Here is a 19903-nt window from a genome sequence, read left to right as displayed (position 1 = left end):
AATGGGCAGAGAAGCTGAAAATGAGATTGGGGCGGAAAAACTTCTTCCATGGCATTCATTTCACCCTTGAAAAAGTCATTTATAACTTTGAAACAGGAATCATTTAAATAGTGACGATTAGTGCAGTAGAAAGTCTGCTAGTTGTACCTCAACAGAGCCTGCTAGATGAAAGAGGAAATCTATTTCATATTCTACATAATTAACAGTTGGCAATATAATATAAATATGCGCAGTCTTTGGCTATGTAGCATTAAGTACTGTACATTTTCATTTAACATATTTAGTTGATGCAATGTACAATTGAGGCAAACAGCACATTGCAAACTTAGTGTAAGGGTAATTCTAGCCACTGGCTGTTTTTGCTACTCTGCACTGGACAGAGACGCCTTTAGCAGACCTTGTTAACACAGGACTGGGGCAATTTATATAACCCATGATTGCCCATTTTATTTAGGCTCTAGTTCATAAACTATATTTATCCCAGCATAGAATTTGCTTTATTCAGTTCATAGATGGAAGCAATGAGTTATTTCCTAGCTAGTGCTGCACATATTCTTGTAAGATTAGGAAAATATTGAAAAGGGCTAGAATTGCCTTCATCTTAGCCTATATGCTATCAAGAAGTCGACAAGGCATAAGTGTGGCTAGGCTGAGCTTCCAATGAATGGCCAGGTACAGGTGCGAGCATTATTGGTGGAGCAGGAGCTACACAAGTGGTTCTGAACCGGGGTACCACAGGCCACTAGGGGGCGTTAGCGAGGACAACATTGATGACATTCTGACTGACGCTAGGGCCTATATCGGATTTTTGCGGTGTATAAATAATTTCCCCAAATGAATTTCAGGATGACACAATACTATTTATATTGATAGATTGTAATTGCGCATTAAAATTAGGGCTTTATTAAACAAATATAATAGAAACCAGTAGTATTCCTTCCAGTTTGCAAATAATGTGAGAGTTTCAGTCATGGAATCACACAGAATCCCAGAATTCACAGCTAAAATGAAACCACTCAGTTAGCGGCATCTCACAGGAAAGCTGATGGCCAGGAAACATTGTTACCGGGTTCATTTCCTTTTAAAACATTGTTAAAAATATCATAATTTGCAATATTTGTTTTATTTTGTTGACGATTAATACCTTACAATGAGGGTCTTTTCAGATATTGAGTGCATGTTTAGTGGTTGTCTGGTTTCTGTTTTTAGAGTCATTTGCCAGAGGTTTTAGATTTGTTTTGTTCATAAATATTTGTCTTCTGTTTTGAGAACAGGTTGATCAGCTGAATACGTTCAAAAGGAATTATATTGTTTGATATTGTAACCAAATTAAACTATATTTGTATAAATAAACATCGGCAAATTTTGTCATCATCAGCGAACGCATATCAGAGAAATGATATGGTAGCCTGTGCGGGGGGGCCCAAAGATGTTTTTCTGGATGGGGGGGGGGGGGGGACCTTGAATGAAAACGCTTGAGAATGAGCCAGAAATGCAACATTAGAACATTCAGGGAACACAAAGAGACATAAGATTAATCAAAGAAGTTTGTTCTTCTCATGAGTATGTTATGGGTCCCACAGCTACTCAGCGAGTTAAGCCTGAATGATGTAAAATATGTTTTGATATTCAGTACATACAGTGTATGATTGATGGTCTGTCAAACTGCAGAACACGCATTGTAGAACTCTGTTCCACCCTGGCCATAATGGCTTTGTCGACAGCCTGATTCCTTTCCCTGCATGTTTTCTTTGCAGTCGGTGCTGAAACTGCACGGTTCTGTGTTGTGTCACCCATCCCCAGTGGCAGATTAACGAGTCCAGGGGCTCCCTCATCACTGTAGGCCCTGGGCAGCAGCCTGGGTAAACCCGTTCATTAATCCACCCCTGCGCCTCTCCCGAAGTCCACATTCCTCCTTCCTACCCACATGGTTCAGTTCACTGTCCCGCCTGGAGTCAGCCAATCATCTCGTAAATAAAGACATAAAGGGTTTGAGCTCTGCTTCTGGGGCAAGTATATGTCACTGCAGCCGGGAGCCGAGTGTCGAGTGGGAGGGGCAATATAGAGTGGGAGGGGCAATGTTCAAAGGGAGAGGCAAAGTCGAATAGGAGGGGCAATGTTGAGTAGGAGGGGCAATGTCAAGTAGGAGGGGTTTATCTCATGGGGTCGGGATAGGGTATCAAATAACAGGCGCCTTGTTATAAACCCCTCCCACATTGCCCCTCCCACTCAGCATTTCCTCTCCCACGCAACATTGCCCCTCCTATTTGACATTGCCCCCCCCCCCTCGACATTTGGCTCCTGGCTGCATCGATGTGCCTCGCCTTCTGGGGGATAGTATCAAATGTTGGCTTGAAGCCTGTTTAGTTGGACATAGCCCTGTGTACTGTTCTGATTAGCCACGTCACATGACCTGTTCCATCAACCTAAAGCCATTTGTTTTGACACAGATCAGTGCTTCCAGAGTGTCAACAAGTTTCCCAGCCGCAGAAATTATTGTTTTAAAAGTCACATTGTATTTTCTATGATAATATGGTGTAGTAAAGGAATTTTAAGAGGGTTCAGAAAAAAAACACCTACAAACAAAAACCATTTAATACTACATACGATTGTATCGACTGTATGTCCGCTTATTGTCTTTTGACTACTAACATTTGTCCTATGCTGAAATGCTATTTTCATTTATATTATTTCAGTTCTCTTGCGTAAACGGTTCTTGGTATAACTAAAGAAGAGTTTGCATAGAAGCTCCCAAAAAGAGACCAGCTTAGCACGTAAAGTGTCTTCAGATCACAACTCTTTGACGGACGTCTTACATGCGACACCACATTAGTTAATAATTACAGGGGCAAAACATGAAGCATCTATTGTAACGTAATACAACCTGTCATTAATGAGTAGAGATCTGACATTTGTAATTTTTAACTGAAAAGAAAAAAAATAAAAATAAACATGCATGCAGAGTTTCAAGTTACTCCGTATGCATATTGCCCTGAGGGGAGAGAGTCAAGTACATTATTGTAGTAGGTTGTATTCCATTAATATTACCCATTGTTCCGTTTAATGGCGTCTTATACTCTGTAACAAGCATATGAAACAATAAACCTGTGACCAATGGATTTTTGACCGTCGTGCATATCCAATTCCTAATCATGTCATACAGCACGAAATAAGTCTGTAATTATTTAAGTACAAGAAACTACATTTCTCACATTGTGTAGGCCTACACGTCGGGTTTGCAAACTCAATTCATACGCGACTTATATATTTCCTGTGCATGGCGTTTTTATTACCTGGTGTGATATTGGTGGCGTTTCAGTCATTTGTAAATAAAAACGAATAAACAAAATGAAATGCGTTTGTTGAAAAAGGATACTCAGCTCGATTCCGCCTTTAAACTTTATTATGAATTTAACATCTGTGGAGTGCTCTCTCACAGGGAAAATGAAAGCATCTCTGGCGTAATCTCCAGCAGCGGGATATCTGAGCCTCTTCCAAATCTCCTAAAGGGTCCGGGCTAATTCTCTGCCAAAACTATCAGTGGATTTCTTCCTTCTAATCTCCCATAATGCCTTATTCGATTATTGTCAATGCTCTCCCTTACTGTTCTTACGTCTCTTAAAACTCCTTCGGTGTTTCTCCCCTAAACAGAGTTATTCAGATGAAGACCTACCGCAAGAGTCAAGTGGATGAGGGCAGGCGCAAAAACAATTTAGATGTATATTAAACCGCGGATGCGAATTGAATCGATAATATCAAATTATGGGCGGCGCAGGTTATTTTATTTGACGCACCTCTTTTCATTGCAGAGTATGCAAAAACTATGGCTTTCTTCATCACTTGCATCTTCCTGTCTTGGTGAGTCGATGTTTTCGTTCGCTTGCAATAAAAAGCGAAGCATGTGAGGCGCGTTTTTCTGATTAATGGTTATGTCATGAAGCGCGGTAATAAAACGCCGGGCGAAGTGCGCGGCGAGTTTGTAACTAAGGAGCGCTGTTTGTTTGCAGCATCGGGGACGTTTGGGGAAACCAACAAACAGAAGCCAGGGTCTATTTGGATAATATAACCCGGATTTTGGACAGATTATTAGACGGCTACGATAACAGGCTCCGACCTGGATTTGGAGGTATTTCCTGTAATCCCGCTAAAGTGTTTAAAAGTGTCAATAAGCTTTTATTTATCTTATACTGAAATATTCTCCGTTATGTATTAATCAGTAGGAATTTCTTGCGCAACATCTAACAGCGTATGTCTTGTTTCAGTGAGTAATTTCTCGAACGACTATTATTGTTTTGTGCACTTTGTTCAGTTACTTTTTTTTTCTCTATAGTTGTTCAATGAACTCACTTGTTTAATGCATATTTAGTAGTAAAATTCATTGGCTAAGTGGAATTGTGCTTATAAATGTAATTTCTATAGATCGCTTTCGTCTGTATTGATAAATTGTGTCCAAAGTTTATGAAAACAAAACCACGTCATTTGTATGACTTTACAAAACGATGTTTTCAGGTCCTGTCACAGAGGTCAAAACAGACATCTTTGTCACCAGTTTTGGTCCGGTTTCAGATGTAGAAATGGTAGGTCCAGCGATTGCATGCCTTTGTATATATCGTAGTTGTGTCTGTCTTTAAAAAAAATAAATGATTTTAATAAAAGAGTAAGTAAATTAGTGACTGGTCCTTGGTTTGCGACATATATGAGCAAGCGCCTTTTATTATTGTTATGTTGTGAACGTTGTTCTTAACCGATTAAGCACTTTAATCTGTTTGAGAGTCCTTGTCGGGGAAGGTCTCAGATTAGCCGTTAATTTTAGTGTCTCCCTGTGCTATTTTAACACCTTAAACCCACTGTCTCCATCATGTAACATGTTATATGATTCCTATGGCTTCAAACTAGAACTTACACAGCTTTCAAACATCCTGGCTTGCATGTGGTTCTTGTGTTTTCACTTGGATTTTGATTTGAAAAGCTGTGCTGTTCGTTTCTTTGGATTATATTTTATAGTTAGATTAATCAGTAGAATACCCCAGAACCTGTTTTATCAAATAAATGGTAAACGTGAACAAAAATTGAAGCATGTCTGGAATAGATATATCTTTTTGTATGAGCTCATCATTAAAAAAAAATAAATAAATCGGTGACCTGGTGATGTGAGTTTTGGATGTGGACAAACGCAGGAATATACCATGGACGTTTTCTTCCGGCAAACGTGGATCGACGAGAGGCTTAAATTCGACGGGCCCACGGAGATCCTGCGCCTGAACAACCTCATGGTCAGCAAGATCTGGACACCGGACACCTTCTTCCGGAACGGGAAGCGATCCATCTCTCACAACATGACCACTCCCAACAAGCTGTTCCGTATCATGCAGAATGGGACTGTGCTCTACACCATGAGGTACACGCAACCAAAAGAGCCAGCTCTTCCAGAACACAATGTGTCCTCACCATGCGTGAGGTTTAAGTACCACAAACAGTTTGTGGCCAGCCTGATCTCATGTTATAATCATTTTATAATCTGTGTTTTTATCATCAATTTGTATAATTTCGCGCATACATACAATTTTCCTACATACAGTAGATCTTTCTCTTTTTATTCACATAATATGCATAATATGGCAAAGCTTTGGTTCAGTGGGTAGAACTGTTACCAAGCACCTGCTGAGTCAAGTGTATAAATCCATCTCCTGCTGTGTCTGTGGAGTTTCTATATCCTCTCGCTGTCTGTATCAGTATCGTCAGGGATCTTTGGTTTCTTAAAAACATGTGGTTAGGGGAATATGTGTCAGTAATTCACCTTTAATGTGTGATTTGGGGATTCACTTGTTTGCAATGTGATAGACTGGTGTCTCTTTGTGTGTGTGTGTGTGTGTGTGTGTGTGTGTGTGTGTGTGTGTCTGTTTGTGTGCGTGTTTGTACATATCAGGGGATAGACTGCAGACTCACTCTGACTCTGCTTGATTAGTGGTTATGTATGGAAGGCGGAGTTAATGCTGCGTTAAATAGCGGATTGTTTAATTGCAGGCTTACTATTAATGCAGAATGTCCGATGAGACTTATGAACTTTCCGATGGATGGACACGCCTGTCCCCTCAAGTTTGGCAGCTGTAAGTGTCTCTGATGAAGCTCTGGGTGCCTTTTTAAGAAGGGGGAGAGTGACTGGTGATGAAACTGTGGTTTTCCTTATTAAATCTACAGACGCCTATCCCATCAGTGAGATTGTTTACACGTGGAAGAAAGGACCTCTGTTGTCAGTAGAGGTACCAGAGGAATCCTCAAGCTTGCTTCAGTATGATCTGATAGGTCAGACGGTGTCTAGCGAAAGGTTAAAGTCCAACACAGGTAAGACACATTTATTCCAAAATGACTCGGTTAAGTTTACTCGTATATTTAAGACATGGTGGGGCGCAGCAGGTAGCATTTTCGCCCCAAGGCTGCATGTTTGAATCTCAGTTGTGTAGAATTTGCTTGTTTTTCCAAAGAGATGTAGACTTTCCCCCCATAATTAGAAACGATGGACAATGTCTAACCGACATTTCTAAATTGCCCGTAGTGTATGATTAGGGGCGTGAATGTGTATGTGTGCCCCGCTACGGACTGGCATCCCGTCCAAGGTCTAGCCCACTACCCCAGTCTTGTGTCCAATCAGTCCAGGGATAGACCCCCGCCCCACACACCAGACCAGAAAAGAGGTTAGAAGATAATCGGATGTATTTCTCAGTCATACCTTAAATCATTTATACAAAGGGGAAGAGCCTTTGTTCCAAAAGATATTTTTGGGTAATGTGCCGTGACTTGCCGTTTGTCCCTTGATTTGGCCCTGGAGTAGCCGTGATGGGCTCTGAGGTCTCTGTGACCCCGTGATTTCTATAAGAATATAGAAAATGACATCACCATAATTTGTTGGAAAGCGGCAGTTTTCCTTGTTCTGTTTTGTTGTTCTGTATTGCATTTCCTTTTGAGAAACGTTGCATTTTCGTTAGATCAGTTGTCTGATCTGACATTTGCGCTGTACTGTATTAGCGGCCTGCGGCAGCGCGCGCTGTTGCAGGAATTGCTGTCTCGCGTCGCAATGTTTCCGTTCTTTTCCCTGACAGGCGAATACATAATCATGACGGTTTATTTCCACCTGCAAAGGAGGATGGGCTTCTTCATGATTCAGATGTACATTCCGTGCATAATGACCGTAATACTGTCTCAGGTCTCTTTTTGGATCGATAAGGAATCGGTTCCCGCCAGAACCGTGTTCGGTAGGCCTGACGTCGCCAGAAATCAAGTCTGTCCCATCAGCCATCATGTCTCTGTGTTTGCATGCAGTGTAACAAACAAAAAAAAAGGCTTTCATGTGTTTTCTTTCATCAGAATATGATGGGTAAACCTGAGAGGCTGGATTTTATAGACGTTCCATACAAAATAATACGCAAAACACGTTGTTTTTCCCACGTTGTATTATTCTTAGCACCTGCTTTGTTACTAGGTAACCAGTGCGGATTGGCAATGGCTGCCCACTGAATTGCCTTCGGTTTCTCGTCACTTGAGGGTGAAAAAATAGAAGTGTGAAGAATCTCTGTGGCGAAGCGGGCATCTCAGGATAGACAGCCGCATGTGGCAGTCACTGGCGGGCCCCGTAGCTCGTGCTTCAGCGACTCGATCGCCGCCCCGTGAGCGGAGGACTCCCGAGTTCAGCGCCGCTCCCTCGATTAATAGCTCTGATTTGCTCCGTTGGGCGCGCCTTCGCTTGGACTCGCTGTCTGTCCCCGCGGCCGGCGTGCCGGACGGACACGCCCTGTTAGCTCAGGAGGCTCTGCTTCCCTGGAGAGGCGCGTCCAACGATTCGCTTATCTGGGCTGCGTTTGTTTTGTGTACAAAATAAAGTCAAATAATTAACTGTGCTCCTGATGGGTTTTTTTTTTTTTTTTTGGCAAATAACGATTCCCTGTCCTTTGGGGAACTGTTGTCAACAATGTTGGTGAACCCGTTAGGTAGCGTGTTCCGAGGGGGCGCCAACTTAGCAGGAGGGGGCGGCATATTCTGAGGGGGCGGCTTGCCAGGGGCTTACAGTCCTTAACCAGCCCATGTCGACATCAGGCAGTGTGGTCTGTTTCCAGTGATTATGACAGTTTTACAGCATCAAATCAGGGGTCATTTGGATCTAGTGCACGTTAGTAAGCTTTCTAATTGGTAAAATAACCGCAGTGATGGATGTTAAAGAGGGCTTCCCCCTAGTGTAGGACACTGGCTCCTGCAGCCATTGTCTCACAGTATGAGGTCATCTGGGCTCAGATGTTTTGATCCCCTCAAACAGACCCAGTCTCATACTTGGGCCTTTCTCTCTCTTTCTCCAGTCTCCCTTTATTTCCTTTCTGCATCCCATTTTCCTAGGCGTTAACCTACGCTACCACCCTGTCTGCTTGCTACCTCCGTGGAAAATAACTACTCGCATCGACTCTAAATGCAGTGAAGCGCAGCTTTAGCCACAAATGTCTGGCACATTTTCCCTGTGTAAATTAACCGTGTTTATATCTCAAGAAGGGGACACTAGACACAAAAGGTAGAGCAATATTCTGAAACAAAACTTTCACCAGGTCTGTGATCATCCAGTTAATAGAGAGGTTTTCATACAGACTTGATCTCATATTTGGCTGGTCGATCGAGTCCATTATGCTGATATTTTAATCCATGGCTTTGCTTCTTTGGAAGTGGGTGGTCAAACCACACAAACTCAAAATTAGAAGACATCTGGTTTCGCTTGCGCTTGTGGACTCTCTAGTGTCTAAATGGATGCTTCATTCTTCTGTTGTTCCATTCTTGATAAATTTTGATCTAGAGCTTGTGAACAAGGCTGTAGGCCCAACTCTCCAGGAATCCCTTTTTCTGGGCTTGGATCTTAATCGCATGTGAAACCTGTGTTTCATCTCCATCATTGTTGTTCATCGCGTCTCCATTCCAGGTGTCTATTCCGTACAGGTCATCCACTTTTTCCTGGAAAGGAAACTAGGTAATTATCTCATCCAGACCTACATCCCATTGATCATGACTGTTGCACAGTCACAGATTGTGTTCTGGATCAACAAAGAGTCTGTTCCTGCACGAACTGTTGCAGGTACATCTCCATCTCTGGCTCCCATGTCATTGATTTTAATTCCCTAACATTCAGTATAATGTTCTCAGATTGGGGCAGACGTGTGTCCAAGACCTATGACAGCATCATGTATTTATTACCGTAATTACTTAAAATTGTTGTATTCTTTTACTCAGTCTAATTGAAGACTTCCAAAGCAGACCTTGGTTTTCCGATCCAAGGCGATGTGGTTTGGGTTAGCTGGGATGTGAACATGGAAAGTGAACTAGAAGAATTACTACCAGTGTCTTCCAAGTGTTTATAACTTTAAGAACCTCTTGGGCACCAAGGCTCCTGGACACAGACCCATTTCTGATCGTAAACAAAAAGGGTTGTGCTTGAGCTGAACAGAATTAATTTTAACTATGTGTTTGCTGATGCATTTGTGATCTTGTAGTTACCTAGTTTAGCAAAAATTTAGCATCAGTTGCTAAATTTGCCTTAATTCCCAATTTGACTATAAGGCTGCGTTATATTAACTGAATGTAAGGAGTTGTGACTCTGTAGGCTGCAAGTTATTTTGGTCATTTTATTATTATTATTTTTATTACATTATTAAACTCAGTTAATATTTTGTTCCCATTCAAATTGCTATGGATTTGGAGTTTGCACAGGCTCTAAGAGCAGTTACAGCGGGTCGTTGTCATTAGTTACAGCGGGTCGTTGTCGTTAGTTACAGCGGGTCGTTGTCGTTAGTTACAGCGGGTCGTTGTAGTTAGATTGTGGGTCAGTCTGACCCCTTAGGGGTCAGCTTGACATTAGGGCTGTATCACTGAACTGAAGCCTCTTCTGTGTTCTTCCAGGTATCACCACAGTGCTTACCATGACCACACTGAGCATAAGTGCTCGCCATTCGCTCCCCAAGGTGTCGTACGCCACGGCCATGGACTGGTTCATCGCCGTCTGCTTCGCCTTCGTGTTCTCCGCGCTCATCGAGTTCGCCGCCGTGAACTACTTCTCCACGCTGCAGGCCAACCGGGAGAAGCGCAAGGCGGCGGCCCTGAAGGTGGCTGCACTGGAGGCGGCCGTGGCCGAGGAGGAGGTGGTCCAGGTGAGAGCGCCCCCGGCTGGACGTACACGGTAGTGCGGCGTTAGGCAAGTGTGGCGCAGCTCCAGGTTCCGGGTGTTGCCTTGCGGTCTAGGTGGCAGGTGCTCAGATCAGCCCACCTGCGTTCTCGAAATATGCTGGAGGAGGAACCGGCAAAATGGGTCTTTTGTGTCTCTAGGAGAAAATTCTGAATCAAACTGCCACATGAAAATCTTTGAAAATGACATGGGTAACGTGTCTTCTGGTGGTATATTGTAAATAAAATATCAGTTATATAATTGTGTCAAATCCAAAAATAAGCCAGCAGAATATAGATTGCTAGCAGTAAGCTCGGTTTCAGCGTGCATTTTCAGGTTTGCTAACTAGTTATTTCTTGTTGCGTTTGTTCAATTCAATTCAGTTTATTTTTATATAGCGCCTTTCACAACAGAATCATCCCAAAAGCTTAACATGAATGTGTTGTGATACATAAAACATCATTAGAGAGAGATACAGAATGGGGGAAAAGGAAGGAAAGAAATTAAGTATTAAATAATACCAACTGGAATATTTGAAATATTTAGAAAAGTTCTGTATGCTATTGAATTGCATAGTGATTTAGTATAAGCGACAGGCTAGCTTTGTACTCCGCTATTCGCTAATCGCTAAACTAGCAGGCTGGGAGTGTGGACTTTTGGCCGGGTCCAGGCGAGGGCCGGCCTGCTGCCGTCTTTTAAAAATAGCCGCTCTCTGAAAGCAGCGTGGCGCTTATCCTCCCCGCACGGCCCCGCGTCTTCGGCGGGGGCTGCACTCTGCGGCCGGCAGCTGACATTTGCCGCCTCAACCTGGCCCGGTGGATGGAAGGCAGTCAAGAGCGTGGCCCTCGTCGGCCCAGTGCCGCGTAGCCCCCGGGGGGGGTGGCGGAGAGCAGAAGGACCTCGCGGTGGGAGCTTTTACTTAAGCTGGTCCAGTAAATACAGTTCTGATGACCTCATCTCGGCACCGACGCGATCGTGGCGTTTTAAACGGTTACGTAAGATCGGCCACGTGGGCTGCCTCTCTGGCGCCGGGAGAACCGGTAAAGACGGTTTAATTTTCATTGAAACGGCAGCCGATTAAGAAGGAAGGGATGCGTTCCGGTAGCCCCGCGTTCAGGCGGCGGTACGGCGGATCAAAAGCCTCACGCCGACGCTCTCCGTTCTCCGCCAGGCCGCGACGGACGGTGGCGGCAGCCTGAAGAAGAGGATGAACTCGGTGGGCCGCGGCGAGGCCCCTCCACCTGCGGAGCAGCCCAAGCCCACCCCCGCGCCCGTGTTCGTGCAGCAGCGACCCCCCGCCCCGCCTAGCAACGGGCTGCCGGGCACCAGTATAATCGACAAGTACGCACGCATCCTCTTCCCCTTGTCCTTCGGAGCTTTCAACCTGGTCTACTGGATCGTCTATCTCACCAAGGACACCATGGAACCCTCAAGGTACCGGTTTTCCGCGTAGCTCGATCGATACTTTACTCGCGGCAAACGTGCCCGTTATTTCTAGCCTGGATGCTGATTGGTTAACCTCCGCCTTAAGCGCATCTGCCATGCAGAGTATTATGGGAAAATGCCTGTGACTTTAGTCAGTGAGAATAACACTTTATTAATAATGTCCAAAGTCCAATTATAACATACCAGACAACTAAAAACAAAGTATATTATAATGCAAGTTGCAGTCAGTCCCTTTCTGAAAGCCATTACGTAAATCTTCTGGCTCCGCGTCTCGCAAAGTGTTTCGTTATTTAATATTATTAATTATGGTTGTTATTCTTGGTGCATCTCCATCTCTGGCTCCCATGTCATTGATTTTAATTCCCTAACATTCAGTATGATGTTTTGAGGTCCTCAGATCGGGGCAGATGTGTGTCCAAGACCTATGACAGCATCATATATTCATTACTGTCATTATTTAAAACTGTTGTATTCTGTGACTTAAACGCATCTGCTGTGGATATTTCTGGGAAAATGCATGTGACTGTAGTGGGAGTGACAGAAGCACTTTATTAATAATGTCCAATAATAACAAACCAGACAACTGAAAAGCAAAAATCTTATTTTAATGCAAGTTTCAGTCAGACCAAAATAGTCCCTTTTGCACTGATTGTGCAACCCATTCCGTAAATCTTCTGACTGCATGTGTCACAAAGTGTTTCGTTATATAATATTATTAATTAGTGTTCGGGTATAACTGTCTGCTTTATCACCTGGTTTCACACAAATACACACACTCGTTGACAGGTGTTTGATATCTTTCCTGTGTTGACTGATTTGTAAGTCGCTTTGAGAAGAAGCATTGGAAGATAAATAACTGTCTTTATTAAATATACATTAATCAAATAGTAAGATGTATGAAATAGCTCGATAAGCAGTTAACTTATCTTTAAATTTTTAATTTTTTTGTAAACCAGCCTTTAACCTTATAACTTAAAAGTACTTGTTTTCATATTTTCTGTATATTATGCTGTATGATATATTCGTGAGAGAATTTTAATTTCTTTTCTAAAGATAGTGATCAACTAACTATTACATATATTATGCATAATTAGTAGGCAATTAATTAGTTAAGTGTTTGGGAGATTAATCTTATGCCTTAGGTACGTATTGTCTAGTGTATCTCTCCCTGTTAAACTGTTAGCAGTTCCTTTAGCGTTTACATGATTATTTAAATCTTATTTATAAAAAGTTGGCTTTGCAGTTTTTGAACTCTGAGGTACAGATTTATCCGCCTTCAATGTGGCCTTGATGTGCTTGGAATGTAATGTGCTTGCGAGAGCCAGCCAGCGATATTCAGAATTACGTTTAAACCTCTTTGAAGGCAGGCATACCCGTTCTACCAGTGTCTTGTCGGTTAAATTATAGTATCGGAGTTACGGAGGATGCAGTTTCTTCCTGGAATAGAATCCGTGCTGTTAGGAGGACAGAGTTTCTCCTGGAGTGGAATCACCAGAGTCCTTTTTCCTTAAAACGTCATGTTCAGGAATTAAATGAAAGTTTAATAAATCCGATAATATTCAAACTAGGAAAAATATATATTTTGCTGATGTGGTGCACATCATCCAGAGCGTTCCCTTGCTTTGTGGCCGTTCCTGTCTGGGTTCCAGGATCCCTGAGAATCTGCCCCGATAGCACGCAGGATGCATTTTTTTATATTTATTTGTAAAAAAAACAACATATCATTCACTCTAAGATGCTCATTTTAACCATTTTGATGTTCTAAGTAACAGAAGCTAACGGTGTCTTTAAGCCCGATGTGATTTCTGTGTTAATCTCCTTTATGAAAGCATATGGATTTAAATATTGTTTGATTGGATTTCGGCCTTTAAACGTTACCTCAGCCATGATCAGTTAGCCCACCGTGTGCCCCTGCCGTTAATCTAATCCCAACAGCACAAAGAAAACACTTCTGACGTCCAACATTCTGTCTTGGGTTGTTTTAATAACACCTGATGCACTTTACGTCACGCATTTACAGGGATGCTAACTCTCATACATCCGGCAAATCTATAGTGTTACATTATAAACCTAAAATTAACTACATCAGACCCAGACTATTTACAAGGTAATGAAACTGTTACATGCATGCAAATGCATGTGCATGTGTGTTCAGACTTGTCTGGAAATGAAAATCAGGCCCCAGCCAGCTGACTGAAGTCAGAGACCCTGCATTTATTTCCGCTTCATGTTTACAGTTAAGTCAATGCTTGCTTGCCTCTCTGGGGTAAATTTGGAACCAGGCACTTTACCACGTCTGTTAAATAGCAGCGGAAGCCTTGAGTAGTTAGTTTGTTTTTCTGTGTACGATAATGCTAACTAGCTAATTACCAGCAAAGATACCCCCATACTACTGGGTTTACTTGAAAGCTGATTATTTCTCTTTGGTTCTGTTTGTTGTGATTAGCTGATATGTGGTTATTGATAGTTTTGCTAAATGTAAATATTTGGTAGGAAATGATTTGTGAAATTTTATATTATATGCCAGCTGATTGTGATAATTGGTGAAGATTTGTGTCTGTTTGGTCTCATTAAGCTACAGCGTAATCAGAGGTTTATATATACTCAACTGTCTTCTATAGATTTTGAGCCTTATTTGGGTCGGGCTTTCAAATATTGTCTTTCACTTCTCAGCCTAATTCTTGGGACTCATTTCTGTATGATATATTATTAATTCTGCTCAATTTTTAAGGCAGAATATTTCGCTTTGAAAATATTTAAATGCATTTTTATGTTACTGCCTCACCGACTAACTTAATTTTATCAAGAAAATGAGGGCACTGAGGCAGGCGGAAACGAAACTATAGATGGAATCCTGAAAAGAAGAGGTGCGTTTATGGAAATGTATTTTACTTCATTAAATAAATGAACAATAAATCCATCCATCCATCCATTTTCCAACCCGCTTTTCCTACTGGGTGGCTGGGGGTTCCGGAGCCTTGGGCACGAGGCAGGGAACAACCCTGGACAGGGGGCCAGCCCATCGCACGAACAATAAATCTTTCATTTTTAATTTTGAGCACATACAGATCCAGTCAGTCGTATGTCGTGTTCAGCTACAGGAAGCGGCAAGATCCGTTTGTTTAATTCTCACAGCGTGGCGAGTGGGATGCCACTTCTAGCATCTAACGTCAAGTCACGTTACATGATGAAATTACAGCGTCAACTTTTGTCAACTATTATTGTCAACTAATGCTGGCAGCAATAAAGTTTGCCCTGCGGCGCGTAGGAGGTGTGATCAGAAAAGCCACAGTAGGCAGGGAAAATGTCTGGAATGTAAAGTTTGGGAAAGCGTGCTCCCTTCACCTGTACAGTATGTCACTGGCATTACCGTTTCCGTGATAATTACGGACAAATGTGTACCTTTGCTTGTCACTGGGGCTGTACTCTTGTAATTGTACCTTTTATGGTACAGAAATTGACTCCGAGGAACATTCCTAAGGTACAAACAGCATTAATGTACCATCAATGGTACAGAAATGTTCCTCAGAGTCCATTTCTGTACTTTAAAAGGTACAGTTACCTACAGCTACGGGTACAACTGGCAGACCCTTGAGGGTACAGCCCCAGTGACAAGAAAAGGTACAAAGTTTTCATCATAATTTATCATGTGACCAGCGGTAACTCTTCTAATGAATGATTTTGTTTAAGTGGATTATGAAACACATTTTCTGGTGTTCGTTGAAGCCCTGGGCTTATTTGTCTCCCAGCAGGTGTTAAACTTACTCATTATTGCTTACTGAACTGCGCAAGGAGCTGCTTCTCTTGTTCTCATAAATCAAAACCAGTAAATGTCACACTGAGTTCTCTAGCCTAGCACTTCCCAAGAAGTCCCAAGATTGTTCGTTTGCGGTCCGTCAAGTATAAAAGCACTATGACTGTGGCCTGATTTGCTATTGCTTTGTTATTTTGACACTTTGGCACCAAAATAATTCACATCTGACCTTCTGTACCTGTATACATCCCTCAGCGTCGATTCTCCACGTTTCGCTAATCAAACGGCAACACCGGCCAGGGTGCCGGCCTGTCGTTACGGCAGTCATCCAGCTCATTAGCAAGCTCGACTCAAGCTCCTTCGCTTCCCGCGTTGCCGCAGAAGTGTTAGAGAATGGATGTGTAATTCCTGGTTTTGTTGCGACATTTACGATGACTCGTAGACGGGACCTCCTGCACGAACTCGTGCGCAGAGACTCGGAGGAAGTCAGATTCGCACACCGTCAGCATTTGCCACAGGCCTGTCCGTAAATGATGTACGCAGCTCCCGCCCTCTGCATCCGCTGCCTTGGTAGCTTAATCTGTTAGCCTCGAGTCGCATACTTGTCGCACTACCTCCGACACGTGTTCACACATTTTATTTACGTATTTCTTTTTCAAAGGATAAATTACAGTATTCATGCATTAAAAATAATAATAATAAAAAAAATTCTTTGGGGTGCTATGGCTATCTTAGGGTAGCACTGTAGCTTAAAGGACAGTAGGAATTTGAAAAATGCTTTGAAATGACGCCAAAAGTATAACCCTTTTAGGCTAGTGTTATCCTCTGCATGCATTTTCCACATCTGTTTCATCTGTGTGATCTTCTGGGTAATATATATTTTTCATAGTTCACTAGTCAGTATGTCTCCTTTCTAAGTTCATATTTAATTAATGATAGTAAGTCTTCAGTTTTGCACTGTTTTGCACTATTATATTAAATCATCTAATTTCTACTTACACTATTTTTCTTAATTTATGTTCTGTATCAGGGCTTTTCAAATCCAGATTTCGATTCCAAATCCAGGCCTTGTTTTCGGTTCTCCCGGGTAGTTAGTTTAATAATTACTGATTCTGATTGGCCAGAGGCTTCACAACTGGCTCACAGGTAAAGGCAGGCTGGAAACCAGCAGGGCTCGGACCGTGAATGCATGCACCAGTACTGGCAAAAGAAATTTCTAGTACCGGCGGGTGTATCAGAAGTGTGTTCTGATTCTGACAGGGGTCGCTACAGCCCCCACTCAAGCCAGTTCCTGGTGCTGCCCCCGTCTCGTGCAAATGTTCTCTTAACTGTAACTCTTTTTCCCTTTCTCTCATCACAGGGAGTCTGCGTGAGACCCCCCCCCCCCCAACCTGCAAAATGAGGTCAGCCATGCTGGTTCAACTGTCTATGGCCTGGCAGAGAAGGAGGCAAAACCATCACTGTAAGGGGGGTGTGTAGAGACCAGCTCTATTAGTGTTGCTGCTGCAGCGCAAACCGTACTTTCCTCCGTCTGTTTTTTTTTTATTTTGTTTTTAATTACTGCAAAGAGTTTACTGACTGACTGGCGGGGGCTTGGGCGACGTGGCCTTTTGCCAGACTCTTCATCAGGGGCGGATTCACTTATCTGGAGGCCTAAGATTGACACCAGCATGGACACTCAGGTGTTGGCAATTTTGCCAAACTGTTTCAGTGTGGGGCCCTGATGTTTGCCCGGGGTTCTAGGCTACAGCCTTGGGTAGCCAATGCGTAACTCTGCTCCCGACAGCGATGCTTTTTGTTCGTCCAAAAATGTCTCCCAGTGTTCGCAATGAGGAACCCAAACACACGTGTACAGCCATAGTGAGGTTTGACACACACACGTGGAAATGAAAGGATGACAGTCAGACTAACAGCCTGTGTGAAAATCCTCCCCTAATCCAGGTTAATAAATACAGACTCTCCCCAGATTACGATGGGGTTACGTACCGATAAATCTATCGTACGGTAAGAATATTGTAAGGCGATGTAGTACACCTAACCTATCGAGCATCATAGCCTAACCTACCTTAAACATACTTAGAACACCTACATTAGGCAACCTACAGTTGGGCAAAATGAACACATTTTTTTAAATATAATAAAGTGTTTATTATCTTATGTAAATTATAGAAAAATGTACTGAAACTGAAAAACATTTACCCATCGTAAAGTCGAAATATCGTAACACGGACCATCGTAACCTGGGGAGCGTCTGTACACTGATATATCAATAGTTCTCCCAAACATGGTCTGTATTACTACGTAACTGCTTAGGCTACATGCAGACGAATGTGAACGGCAGTTTATAAATGCAATCTTATTTTGCATAAACTATCTTCACTAATGATGGCAACTTCTAGAAGGTCTCAGATTTTAAGTCATTTTGGGGTGAAGTCAGGTTTATCAGATTTAATTGGCTTGTTGTGACTATGCACACTTTTGTTTCATTCATTCACCTCTTCTGTCAGGATGGTGGGACCATGCTATTTTGGAAATGGAGTGATTTCTGCTACAGTCTTTAATGTGCTATTTAGGTTTGGGACCAGCATGACTGTAGACTATCCTTCACTGCTGACTAATCATTATGTGCTTCATGTAAGCTGCACTGAATTCATTCCAACTTCTGAATGTTGATTTTATTTCTACTCATCAAGAGATGAACCTGCTTCGGGAAATGTACTGACCGTACATACACATTAGATTTCCGTACGCATATTAGGCATGGTTACTCAGATTTTCTTTTATTTTTCTAGCCTTCCAAAGTATATGATAATATCTCATATTTAATCATTCCCGTTACAGCTTGTTTTCATGAAAGAATATTAAGATCTGATTTGTTACAAACATATCAATTACTGTTTGATAAATGTATTATACATCCATATAATTATTGTATGCCGAATTTAAATGAATGTTCATTGTTCCGCTTGAATAAATTCTATGTACATTACATCTTTTTTTATTTACCTTTGTGGTTCTTGGCGCAAATAGCCGTTGTCATGCAATAAACCTCAACTCATTCCTATAGAAGTAACATTCCAATTTGAAGAGTAACAATCCAATTTGAAGAGTAACAATCCAATTTGAAGAGTAACATTCCAATTTGAAGAGTAACAATCCCATTTGAAGAGTAACAGTCTATATCAGTTTGTATTGGATCTATTGGGGTGCCATATATGTATGTAAAGTGTCATCTTTTCAAAGCATTTTTCAAATTTCTACTGTCCATGACATTACAGTGCTACCCTTAGGGCTTCTAAACCTCTCCTCAAAACATCTTTTATGAGCTTTTCCCGTTCCTGGCAGAGTTGCTATCTTGTATTTTATACAAAATTGTTTGTCAGCCGCCGATACTAATTTATTGTAGCTGTCAATGCAAAAACTGAACATATGTCTCTTTTGTAAAGACTTAAAAACCTCTGTTCGTTTGTTCAAGTTAAATATAGTTCCTGCTTGTCTTGTCAATTTTGAAAAAGAGATATTGTAACTAATTGTCTTTTGGTGTTCTTTTACTGTCTCAGAGTGAGCCAGTGTCCTTTGATTGACTTGGAGTGAGCCTCGGAGTGAGTGAGTGCTCTTTTATTGCCTCGGAGTGAACCTCAGAGTGAGTGAGTGCTGTTTTATTGCCTCAGAGTGAGTAACCTCCTGTTACTGTTCTGGGATCCTCTAGAACCTAGTAGAACATTCTACACAGTTGAAGTCTCTTCACCTTGGACTATGAGAGAGTGGCACCCTGGGCTCTACACATATCAACGCAACCTCTAGCAGATGACCTAATAAAAGTTCCTGTCAACATCTGAAAACTTGCACATTGCCACTACCCTCTCTAGACACGGTTCCGATAGTGCTGTGCATCTTGGCGCCTCGGGCTATGTTACACTGGCTGACTTAGTGTGAATCCCCGTGTTCTTAGATAAACCCGGGGCATCGAGGTATGGGATGCTCTGTTCTTACAACCTCCATCCCTGAGTGCACATCAACTGGGTCTGCAGTACCTGACATCCAGATCAGCGTGTTTTAGATTAGGGGAACAAACTGATCCGTATTTAAAGTTTTTTTTTTGTTTTTGTTTGGATTAGAAAGTATTATCAACCAACCTAAATTACACAAACAAGATCATACTGTGCACCAAACTCATTTTTTTTTTTCAATTTGAAAAGTTTGAACATCTGACCGTACTCTGCTGAATATATTTACAGTGAATATCATCAGTTCTTTATTCCCTCCTGCTCCTCCCCACCGGTTTCTATAGAAACCTGGGCCTTTGAATACTTGAAGTGTTTCCACTGGATACATTGGATATATATATATTGGATATATATATATATATAGAGAGAGAGAGTTGCCTGCACTTGCTACCAGACGAATAGAGTGGCCAGGAATGCCAGAGGTGACATCAGTCAAGTGAAGCTCTTGATCCTGGTCATCTTGGAACCTGTCGGAAATAGGGCATGTAAACCATATAAATGATAATAGTT

The 19903-nt window shown here is 42.2% G+C and overlaps 1 protein-coding gene across 4 annotated transcripts; it reads left to right on the top strand.

Annotated features, from left to right (window-relative positions):
* The first annotated feature begins 3488 nt into the window (after positions 1-3488).
* gabra6b (gamma-aminobutyric acid type A receptor subunit alpha6b) lies at positions 3489-18921 on the top strand. 4 transcript variants are annotated; one of them, XM_072706565.1, is made up of 11 exons: positions 3490-3858; positions 4008-4126; positions 4510-4577; positions 5178-5398; positions 6025-6107; positions 6199-6342; positions 7098-7250; positions 8951-9103; positions 9925-10172; positions 11358-11620; positions 16747-18921. In XM_072706565.1, the coding sequence occupies exons 1-11, from the start codon at positions 3824-3826 to the stop codon at positions 16757-16759; spliced, it is 1500 nt and encodes a 499-aa protein (XP_072562666.1). In that variant the 5' UTR covers positions 3490-3823; the 3' UTR covers positions 16760-18921. The 4 variants fall into 4 exon arrangements, with proteins under 4 accessions (XP_023659412.2, XP_072562666.1, XP_072562667.1 ...); XM_023803644.2 differs by lacking the exon at positions 7098-7250 and having other exon boundaries at positions 3489-3858; XM_023803643.2 differs by lacking the exon at positions 8951-9103 and having other exon boundaries at positions 3498-3858.
* Positions 18922-19903: the final 982 nt, after the last annotated feature.

The sequence above is a fragment of the Paramormyrops kingsleyae genome, chromosome 24 (assembly GCF_048594095.1).
Source record: "Paramormyrops kingsleyae isolate MSU_618 chromosome 24, PKINGS_0.4, whole genome shotgun sequence".
Taxonomy (NCBI): Eukaryota; Metazoa; Chordata; class Actinopteri; order Osteoglossiformes; family Mormyridae; genus Paramormyrops; species Paramormyrops kingsleyae.
The sequence above is the reverse complement of the archived record's forward strand: the minus strand, read 5'-3'. Positions and strand labels throughout refer to the sequence as shown.